The 11,482-nt window shown below is 38.4% G+C and overlaps 1 protein-coding gene across 1 annotated transcript in view; it reads right to left on the bottom strand.

Moving 5' to 3' along the window:
• The window catches only part of nsd1a (nuclear receptor binding SET domain protein 1a), a 22,726-nt gene extending 11,633 nt beyond the window's left edge, over positions 1 to 11,093 (bottom strand). Inside the window, exons 1-7 of the mRNA XM_016285170.1 lie at positions 10,746 to 11,093; positions 9,060 to 9,949; positions 6,748 to 6,889; positions 6,401 to 6,573; positions 1,571 to 3,410; positions 1,358 to 1,470; positions 572 to 782 (exon numbers count right to left, since the gene is read on the bottom strand). Coding sequence (XP_016140656.1) covers positions 572 to 782; positions 1,358 to 1,470; positions 1,571 to 3,410; positions 6,401 to 6,573; positions 6,748 to 6,889; positions 9,060 to 9,932 — 3,352 coding nt within the window. The 5' untranslated portion in view covers positions 9,933 to 9,949; positions 10,746 to 11,093. The remainder of the gene's footprint in view (positions 1 to 571; positions 783 to 1,357; positions 1,471 to 1,570; positions 3,411 to 6,400; positions 6,574 to 6,747; positions 6,890 to 9,059; positions 9,950 to 10,745) is intronic.
• Between the last annotated feature and the right edge of the window lie 389 nt (positions 11,094 to 11,482).

Here is an 11,482-nt window from a genome sequence, read left to right as displayed (position 1 = left end):
CGGGAGAGAAGCAGCACATTCAGTTGGCCGCACCACAGCCGACTCGTCAATAAATGAGTACAAAACAGCGTTTCCTACCACCTGTCGCTTACTGATTGTTTGGAATTATAAATATGAGCGTAGTTCATATCACATGCAGTTTTTTGTTTGTTGTTTTTTTAGTTTGTTCCTCAGACGCAGGCAGTGCGCTGCATGAGACAAAAAGTAATAGCCAAAACAACCGCACAGCCGCTCTTTAGTGTAGATGCATGTTGATTTTATCAGACGATGCCGCGATTATAAATGAGAGTTACTCCTGGTTAACATGTATTAAAAGGGGTCGTGTTTAGTCACTATTTAGTGTGGTATTTTTTGACAATATTCACTCGTCATGACAGTAAAATAGGGCATTCTAAGTCAATATACGGCAGTATTTCCTCTCTCAATCAGTACAAAATATGGTTAACACCCGGTCATGCTTGAAAAAAAAAAATACGGTCATGTACCGGGAAACCGGTATAATTTTGAAAAATACCGTGACATAAATTTTTGGTCCTACCGCCCAGCACTACCTTAAACTATACATTCTTACCAGATTTCTTCTCACATGACTCTCTGTTTAGCGATGGACCTCCACAGGATGGCGATAATGGTGCTGAAGGTGATACCAGACCATCTTCTGGTTCTTTCTGCTCCTCTGGTGTGGCCTGCTCAGAGGGTTTTTCAGGTGAAGAGCTTAAAGCATCAGGCGCGATCTGCTCAGGTGCCGGCTGCTCAGCATTAGTGTTGGCGATCAAAGATCCCTTCAGGAAAGGTATGAAATAACATTATTCACATATAGAAATACAGTTGGTGCACGTTACAAATACCCCACTCAAAACTGAATTATGACATCATTTTAGTACCTTTTTGTATGGAAAATTGCACCCATCAATTATAGCCTATGCTCTCAAATCTCATTTGTGTATATTCAAACTTGGCACCTCGTGTTGCATGTTGTGTCACAAGTCAATGTCAATAACACCAAACATCATTGGCTCTTGCATGCATTTGAATGTTTCGAATTGAATGCAAGCATGATTGAGACTATGAAAGAAACTGCAATTTATATAGGTTTTTTGTCATTTTGAAGCCCTGATAATTCTTGTATCCACTTTTGTTGTATGGAGAAGAGCAAAATATTATAACATCCAAAATTCTGCTTTTGTGTCCATGGACGAAAGTAAAATATGACTTAAATTACATGAGGATGACAGAATGTTCATTTTTCGATGAATTACTGAAAATAAATTTTACTTGCTAAAAAAAAATACATTTCTGTGGTTTGAAGCCCATTGGATCAACAGAAACAATGTAAAGAGTTGAAGAAACAGCTTACCGTTTTACAGGACTCTGGAGTTTTCTTTGCTTTTTTCTTTGTGGAAAATATTTCTTCATATTCTTCACTGCATTCAATCAGCCTCTTGCTTGGTTTTCTGAGCCTTTTGTTTTCTGAGAACAGAATCATTAAAAATGCATTGAATTTAGCATAAAACATTTAACTTTTAACATTAAACATAACTTTTGAGACTTAATCTAATATTTCAGTTACCTGAAGCATCTTTTTTATCAGGGATGTCAGAATGAGCCGTTTCTTCAAGACTGTCTTTGAAAACTCCATTTAGCTCCGTGGACTCCTTCACTACATTTTGATTCAAACCAACCGGATCGCTCTTTGGCTTGGTGCTTTTCCCAATGCCAGACTCAAATGTTTGCCATCGCTTTTTAGGAGCAACCTTGGAGATGGTGCCTTTGTCACAGACATCAGGAACAGCATCATGGTGAGAGTTGGAAAGTTCCCCTAACAGAGGCAAACTCTTTTCAAGTGCATCCAAACCTGCTGATGAGTTCCGCTTTTTCAGTGGAGAAACAAAATTGTTCCCACCATCGTGTTTTTGTGTCTCCTTTTTCACCGATGATTTCGGCTTAGCCTTGCTCTTTTTTGAGCTGTTTGGCATTGATGTCTTTCCCTGCCGACTGTTCTGATCCGCAATCGCCTTCCAGTTCTTTTCACAAAGCACCTCATTTGTTGTTTCTTCTCCAGGTGGGATAAGAGAAGGTTCTTCCCTGATGAGAGAGGATGGAGAGGTGGGAGGAAGGGTTAAAGGTTTCCCTTCCTTCTCCCGGCTGTCGTGCAGATCCTTCAGGAGCATTAGGAAAGTGCTGAATTTGTAGTTTGAATCCGCACGGAGCGAAGGTTCTCCTGAGCTGCATTCCTCTTTGACAAGAGACCTGAAAGAAAGCTCCTTTATATCCTGGAAAGCGTCCATGGGAGAGATGGAGGGAGACGGGAAGGACGAAGATGAAGTGTCTGAGATCATGCTCTCGTTTTTGATTTTAACGGAATTGAGGGAGGATTCAGTCACATCTGACTTGGAACCTTTATGTCGAGGTCCATTCTGAACGTCCTCATTTTGGATTCTTGTAAACTTAAGAGTTGGGTTTGGTGGTGTGTGAGAGATAGAGGTATCTGTGGTCTCTTCGCTGGCCTCCGTTTTTTCCTGCCATTGTTGTTTTGACAACTCAGAATGGTTGGTGGGGGATGAGCACTTGTTGTAAATCTCTGATCGTTCATCGCCAGCACATGGGGAGCGAGATTTTGGCTCCTGACTTAAATCTTTCTCCTTGGTTTCTTCACTGGCGGCAAGTGCTCTTGAGATTAAGCCAGTGCTGGCAGGTAAATAGAAAGAGTGCATGGCAAAAGACCCATCCGAGGACCCTGGGGAACTGCTTTTCTTCTGTCTGGAGTTCGTAGCCCTAAGTGTTTTTTCTTTGGGTGTTGACTTCTTTAGCTTACTGTTGGTTGTGCATTTTGAACCAGCCTCTGTCTTCTTCACCGGCTTATCCATGTTGGCTTTTTTCATCTTTTTACTTGGCTGTACTTTCTTATGTTTAGTGCTCAGTTCCTTCACCGCCTCTTCCTGTGGCAATTGCTGTGAACGTTTGGGACACAGAATCCTTGGGACAGAGTCAATATCTGAATACGGACTATCTAGGGGGTCTGGTTTGTGCCGTTCGGCAGCTGTGGAAGGTTTGTAGCTGTCCGATGAAGTGATTGATAATGGTTTAGATGATAAAGAGTTTACAATTAGTTTCACAGGAGATTTTACAGTTGAGCTGTTCTTCTTAGTTGCCTTCTTTTTGCTTCCAGTGCCAGGTTTTCCTTTGTTCTTAACGGATGCATCTAGTACATTGGACAAAAGTGAGCTTGATAATGTGGACTGGGTAGTAGATGTCGGGCAAGCAGGACTTTTTGGTGCCTTGTCTTCTGTAATAGGCATGTGCACATCCCGAATTAAAGTCAATGGAGGTTCGCTATTTAACCATTTGGTCAGTGCTGCCTCTGCCTCCAAGACACTAGTTTTCCATGATGGCATTAGACGTTTGGGAACCTGTAGAATGAACAAAATTCATAAACTTTCTATCAAAAGCATTAATGTCATTTGATCATAAGCACTCATTTTTCAAAATATAAGAACAAAACAGTTGCAAGTTAGCTTTACCGTGTATTTGTAATCTTTGTCCTTCTGTCTTCCTCTTCGTCTAAGTACAGGCAGTTTTTCAAACTGATGACCTCCTTCAAAAGGAAAAGTGGCTTTTGCCGGGACCCAAGCTTGGTCTACGATCTCCCCAAACATTCTGACAAAATAAAGACGACATGGCCGACGACTGGGATCTGCAAGAAAATGTTATAATATTTTATTTAACTTTATAAGACATTAAAAAAAAAGATAACTAACTATATTATGTCAATAGCATGTGCCGTTACAGAAGTGTTACATCAACCATGTGAAATTAGGCATCCACTATGAATAGTCATACAAAAGGTGATTAAAACAAAAGAGATCACCTTTCATTTTGGTGTGGACTTCAATCTGTGGGTCAGTGGTTACATGACAAGGCCACCAGGGTCTGCGGTTGAATTTGGCCCACACGACATCTTCAACAGAGTACTTTATACCTGGGAGCTGTTTCTTCTTTGGGCTGTTGGACTTTGGGTTAAAATAAAAAGTTGTCAGTTTAATCATCATTCTTTAATCATCAATAACATGAGTCAATACAGCTTGAGTTGTTTGTTTAGGCTACTCTTTTAACATTTCAGATACTTTCACCTTGCAAAGAGCCATTTGTGGGTGACAGCCTAACTGCAACCCACCATACTATGGCCTTTGTCCTTACTGTGAAAAGATTGTGGTCAGATAAGTTTCACAAAAGAAGAATGAACCAACAAGCACTTAGCCTACACCTTTGCAATGAAGTCAAGCTCGTACTCAAAGATTCAGTGCAACTGTGTGGTTCAAGAGGTGTTCAGCTTGAGGAAGGGTAATACAAATGACTCCCATCTATGACAACTTGTAATTTAAAAACAACTGGGCAATACCAACTATAAATAAACATATCTCTGCCTACAAGTAGCAAATGTGTTGCTGAAGTCGAAGTGTGTAATTTATACACCACAAAAGCCACCACACTAAATTGCAAAAATAATGGCAGTTTTCAAACAAGTTCCCCAAAGTTCCGTGTGCAATGGTCAAAAAACTCCAAATACTGGTTAAGACAAAGTTGTTGTGGCAAAGCAATGTTTTGATAGTGCCAGTGTTTATACTTTTCAGCCAAATCTACTTATGAATGAGTTGGGTTTCTGCATATTAAGATGAAAAAAATACACAATTTTAAGTAAGGAAACCTTGCAATAACACACTTTTATCTAAGGAACCATGCAATTATGTTGATATAAATATTGTGCTACTTATTAGCACATATGCCAAAAATAATGCATATTTTGGCTGCACTGTTCATTAAATTAAACAAAAAGTAGACCGACAGTTCATTTTGATATTATCTGCATCAGCCAATTACTGTGGTCAATTGACAGAAGTGATTCTGCTTGGTTGCTTGATTTAAAAAAAATTACCAAGACCTTTGTTATACTACACATTTGGTTTTCAAATATTTCTTAATGTTTGTGTAAAGAGTGTGCAAAATAAATGCGTACTTACATAATTGAATAATAATACATACAGTGGGGTCCAAAAATCTGAAACTACTAATGAAAATGCTTATATTTAGCATATAAGCCTTTTCATTGCTTATATAGCTTTCATTACTTGATAGAATACCATTTTCCAATACAAAACAACTTTATTTTGCTTTAATCAGAGAAGCACTTGAGATGCTCCACATATTTGAGTAAAACCTAAACATCATGTTATCCAGCATGATTTGAAACTTTGTGCTTTAGTGGAAACAAAAACATATTAGGTCACATGATCAAGGTCACAAATTTGGTTTCCAGATTAGTGATTTAGAAATTGTTCAGAATCTTCAAAAATGTCATAACATTTCTTTGAAGTTTGTTTCAAGGTTTAAATAACAGATTTTCAATGTGGTTTTGAACCTTTGGTACACATTTGGTTTTCAAATATTTCGTAATGTTTGTGTAAAGAGTGTGCAAAATAAATGCGTACTTACATAATTGAATAATACATACAGTGGGGTCCAAAAATCTGAAACTGCTAATGAAAATGCTTATATTTAGCATATAAGCCTTTTCATTGCTTATACAGCTTTCATTACTTGATAGAATACCATTTTCCAATACAAAACAACTTTATTTTGCTTTAATCAGAGAAGCACTTGAGATGCTCCACATATTTGAGTAAAACCTAAACATCATGTTATCCAGCATGATTTGAAACTTTGTGCTTTAGTGGAAACAAAAACATATTAGGTCACATGATCAAGGTCACAAATTTGGTTTCCAGATTAGTGATTTAGAAATTGTTCAGAATCTTCAAAAATGTCATAACATTTCTTTGAAGTTTGTTTCAAGGTTTAAATAACAGATTTTCAATGTGGTTTTGAACCTTTGGACCCCACTGTGTGTGTGTGTGTGCATGGATGAATATATATGCAGTGTATATGTACGTACATATACACCGTATACAAAAAAATTTATGGATTTTCCTTCCTGCATTCTTAGGTGGAAACTCTTTAACAATATAACTGGTACACCTGTTAGGGAAAAAACACAATCAAGACAACAAAATAAGAAATATGATGAACGTAAAAACATCTTACAGGATTCGAATGGGAGTCACTGGGTGAATTTGGTCTTTTAGAGAGACCGGAGTTGAATATTGAAGCACTGTTCTCAGTGCTGGGTAGATCACAGGGTTCGCTATTTAACCATTTGGTCAGTGCTGCCTCTGCCTCCAAGACACTAGCTTTCCATGAAGGCATTAGACGCTTAGGAACCTGTAGAATGAACAAAACTCATTAACTTTCTATCAAAAGCATTCATTTCATTTGATCATAAACATTCATTTTTTCAAAAAATAACAGCAAAAAGTTACAAGTTTGCAACACACAAAAGCTTTACCGTGTATTTGTAATCTTTGTCCTTCTGTCTTCCTCTTCGTCTAAGTACAGGCAGTTTTTCAAACTGATGACCTCCTTCAAAAGGAAAAGTGGCTTTTGCCGGGACCCAAGCTTGGTCTACGATCTCCCCAAACATTCTGACAAAATAAAGACGACATGGCCGACGACTGGGATCTGCAAGAAAATGTTATAATATTTTATTTAACTTTATAAGACATTAAAAAAAAAGATAACTAACTATATTATGTCAATAGCATGTGCCGTTACAGAAGTGTTACATCAACCATGTGAAATTAGGCATCCACTATGAATAGTCATACAAAAGGTGATTAAAACAAAAGAGATCACCTTTCATTTTGGTGTGGACTTCAATCTGTGGGTCAGTGGTTACATGACAAGGCCACCAGGGTCTGCGGTTGAATTTGGCCCACACGACATCTTCAACAGAGTACTTTATACCTGGGAGCTGTTTCTTCTTTGGGCTGTTGGACTTTGGGTTAAAATAAAAAGTTGTCAGTTTAATCATCATTCTTTAATCATCAATAACATGAGTCAATACAGCTTGAGTTGTTTGTTTAGGCTACTCTTTTAACATTTCAGATACTTTCACCTTGCAAAGAGCCATTTGTGGGTGACAGCCTAACTGCAACCCACCATACTATGGCCTTTGTCCTTACTGTGAAAAGATTGTGGTCAGATAAGTTTCACAAAAGAAGAATGAACCAACAAGCACTTAGCCTACACCTTTGCAATGAAGTCAAGCTCGTACTCAAAGATTCAGTGCAACTGTGTGGTTCAAGAGGTGTTCAGCTTGAGGAAGGGTAATACAAATGACTCCCATCTATGACAACTTGTAATTTAAAAACAACTGGGCAATACCAACTATAAATAAACATACCTCTGCCTACAAGTAGCAAATGTGTTGCTGAAGTCGAAGTGTGTAATTTATACACCACAAAAGCCACCACACTAAATTGCAAAAATAATGGCAGTTTTCAAACAAGTTCCCCAAAGTTCCGTGTGCAATGGTCAAAAAACTCCAAATACTGGTTAAGACAAAGTTGTTGTGGCAAAGCAATGTTTTGATAGTGCCAGTGTTTATACTTTTCAGCCAAATCTACTTATGAATGAGTTGGGTTTCTGCATATTAAGATGAAAAAAATACACAATTTTAAGTAAGGAAACCTTGCAATAACACACTTTTATCTAAGGAACCATGCAATTATGTTGATATAAATATTGTGCTACTTATTAGCACATATGCCAAAAATAATGCATATTTTGGCTGCACTGTTCATTAAATTAAACAAAAAGTAGACCGACAGTTCATTTTGATATTATCTGCATCAGCCAATTACTGTGGTCAATTGACAGAAGTGATTCTGCTTGGTTGCTTGATTTAAAAAAAATTACCAAGACCTTTGTTATACTACACATTTGGTTTTCAAATATTTCTTAATGTTTGTGTAAAGAGTGTGCAAAATAAATGCGTACTTACATAATTGAATAATAATACATACAGTGGGGTCCAAAAATCTGAAACTACTAATGAAAATGCTTATATTTAGCATATAAGCCTTTTCATTGCTTATATAGCTTTCATTACTTGATAGAATACCATTTTCCAATACAAAACAACTTTATTTTGCTTTAATCACAGAAGCACTTGAGATGCTCCACATATTTGAGTAAAACCTAAACATCATGTTATCCAGCATGATTTGAAACTTTGTGCTTTAGTGGAAACAAAAACATATTAGGTCACATGATCAAGGTCACAAATTTGGTTTCCAGATTAGTGATTTAGAAATTGTTCAGAATCTTCAAAAATGTCATAACATTTCTTTGAAGTTTGTTTCAAGGTTTAAATAACAGATTTTCAATGTGGTTTTGAACCTTTGGACCCCACTGTGTGTGTGTGTGTGCATGGATGAATATATATGCAGTGTATATGTACGTACATATACACCGTATACAAAAAAATGTATGGATTTTCCTTCCTGCATTTTCTTAATGTTTGTGTAAAGAGTGTGCAAAATAAATGCGTACTTACATAATTGAATAATACATACAGTGGGGTCCAAAAATCTGAAACTGCTAATGAAAATGCTTATATTTAGCATATAAGCCTTTTCATTGCTTATACAGCTTTCATTACTTGATAGAATACCATTTTCCAATACAAAACAACTTTATTTTGCTTTAATCAGAGAAGCACTTGAGATGCTCCACATATTTGAGTAAAACCTAAACATCATGTTATCCAGCATGATTTGAAACTTTGTGCTTTAGTGGAAACAAAAACATATTAGGTCACATGATCAAGGTCACAAATTTGGTTTCCAGATTAGTGATTTAGAAATTGTTCAGAATCTTCAAAAATGTCATAACATTTCTTTGAAGTTTGTTTCAAGGTTTAAATAACAGATTTTCAATGTGGTTTTGAATCTTTGGACCCCACTGTGTGTGTGTGTGCATGGATGAATATATATGCAGTGTATATGTACGTACATATACACCGTATACAAAAAAATTTATGGATTTTCCTTCCTGCATTCTTAGGTGGAAACTCTTTAACAATATAACTGGTACACCTGTTAGGGAAAAAACACAATCAAGACAACAAAATAAGAAATATGATGAACGTAAAAACATCTTACAGGATTCGAATGGGAGTCACTGGGTGAATTTGGTCTTTTAGAGAGACCGGAGTTGAATATTGAAGCACTGTTCTCAGTGCTGGGTAGATCACAGTCACTGTCTGAATAATCATCCATACTGTCAAAATCCTCCATCATGATCTCGACAGGCAAATGTGAGGGACTACCAGAAGGGTTAGACTTCACTGTATTTTTAGAAACAAGGTTACAACTTCCATGTTTATTTGTACTTAGGTCCAGCCTGTGGCTGCTAGGAGCCTTTATATTTGCCAGATTTCTTTTCAGGCACTTCTTTGACATGTCTTTAAACGGTGCCACTGCATTACCCCTATCATGCGCCTCCTCATCATTATCCTTGCTGTCCCCACTATCAAACAGGGTTGACTCAAAATGCAAAATTCCATTTGAGATGGATGGAAAATGTTCCAAGCTATCAGAGCTTACTGGTGAGAAACCATTTTTGTCCAGATCCTGAATAGTAGTCCTGTCAGTGTTTCCTTGCGAATTGGATGCGTGATAAAGGCCTATTCCGAACTCTCCTCCTCCGATGGGATTGTGCTTGAGCAATTTACTTCGTCCGTGAAAGTCCTTGTCCTGCAAACTCATGTCGGGATGGTTCACCATAGTGGTCAGATCCTGAAGTCTCCTCAGCGGACTGTAGTTGGAGGTGGATTCTCTCTGATTGTACACAAACGGCGATGCCGAGAGTTTGTAGCCAGAGTTTAAGAAATGCATGGCAGACCCCTGGTCCCCCTGTCGCTTTGTGCTCTGGTGTCCACAGGAGCTGATGCGGCTATCAAGTGCCTTGGTCTCCTGTGGATCACCACGACACTCCGAGCCATCCCTGCCAGCCACTTTGTAGGATTGATTCATGTTGTCATGGCTCCATCCTGCAACAAAATACAGGGAAATGCTTTTATAATTTGGTTTTTTTAAGATGACCTAAAGAATAATAACCCAGGCTTTTCTTAACTCCTGAAGGGTTTGTTGCAAACGGATAAAAAACACTTAATGAGTTGTGCATTAAACTGAACATTGCAATCTAATTTAAAACAATTATGCAGGAGACAAGATGATTCTACATTAACATGACATTTTGACAGCAAAAACACTGTAATGTTGCAAAACACCAGCATACACATGCGATACTCCTGCTGAAAATGCAGATTAAACTGCTAGCTGGTTTCTAACTGGTGCGAGCTGGAAGACCATCTTTGACCAGTTTACCACATGCCAGCTTAAGGTGGCCATAATGTTGTTTGAAGCATGAAAGCTGGTCGACCAGCTAATGGCCATCTTAAACCGGTTAGAAACCAGCTATCATGTTCCAAAACATAGCTAGCATCATAAACGGAATTTTGTAACAAGGTGGCTACTCGGGTTTAAGTCGCAAGCCTCGTAGGCCGTCTTGTCAAGAATCCATCAAGACAAAGATAAGAGAAATTGAAAAACTCAACATGAATCGTTATGTCAAAGACACTTCGATATGCCCCTACTGGACTGTTTAAAGATGACCTCTGCCGCGATTTCAGTGTGAAAACGCTAGTAAAGAATGTTACATTATCATCATGTGCATCAACAGTTCACATACAGTCGTACAGCAGTAAAGTCACCCACGACGGTGAGATGAAAAACGTACCAAATTCAAAAGGTAACGTTACATGAGAGAAATCGCCGGTTTCTTACCATTTACGACTCGGTCACGACAAAACCACCGGAAAGCTCTTCAAATTCGAGCATGTAGCGTTACTTTTTGTCAATTTGTGAAAGCGGATATGCAAAATCCCAGCAGCATTTGCACTAGGCCCGGCCTCGGCACTCATTTCTCTCTCGGACATCAAAAATGGACATTAATAAATAATCGAGAATTAAACTGAGCGCCTGTCACCTTCCCCCGAAGCACCAGGTCAATGCATCGAAAGCACGTTTTTCAGCGGCCACGATTTCTATTAAAATACATGATTGTATGCCGCTCTTGCCGAGTGTGCCCCTGGTTGTATGTGTGTTAAAACAGTCCCTGACTGACTGCGTGTGTGTGTGTGTGTGTGTGTGCTGGTGAGAGCGACCAATCGGCATAGCACACCCAACCCCCAGTCAGTATTCAATATTTCCCAGGTACATCTCTCACTTACTCTAAATGCATGTGGACAATGTGCAAACGCAAGTTTAACTTTATCCCAAATGCGTCCTGCATAGTCACAGTCGACGCGGTGCGTGTTGGGCGCATGGAAGACACAACAGTGAGCATTTGCTTTTTAACCCTCACGCCATTTGTTTCCTTGTCCTAACAAAGGCGTAACTTCCTCCATTTTAGAGAGATCGCTCGTGCTTTGCAAGGTAGCCGACCACAATAAATCATATGAGCAGAAAACATAATTTATTGGTCTCGATTAACAGTCACATGCTCCGTCATGCTTAATTTT

The sequence above is a fragment of the Sinocyclocheilus grahami genome, unplaced genomic scaffold (assembly GCF_001515645.1).
Source record: "Sinocyclocheilus grahami isolate Dianchi unplaced genomic scaffold, SAMN03320097.WGS_v1.1 scaffold193.1, whole genome shotgun sequence".
Taxonomy (NCBI): domain Eukaryota; kingdom Metazoa; phylum Chordata; class Actinopteri; order Cypriniformes; family Cyprinidae; genus Sinocyclocheilus; species Sinocyclocheilus grahami.
The sequence above is the reverse complement of the archived record's forward strand: the minus strand, read 5'-3'. Positions and strand labels throughout refer to the sequence as shown.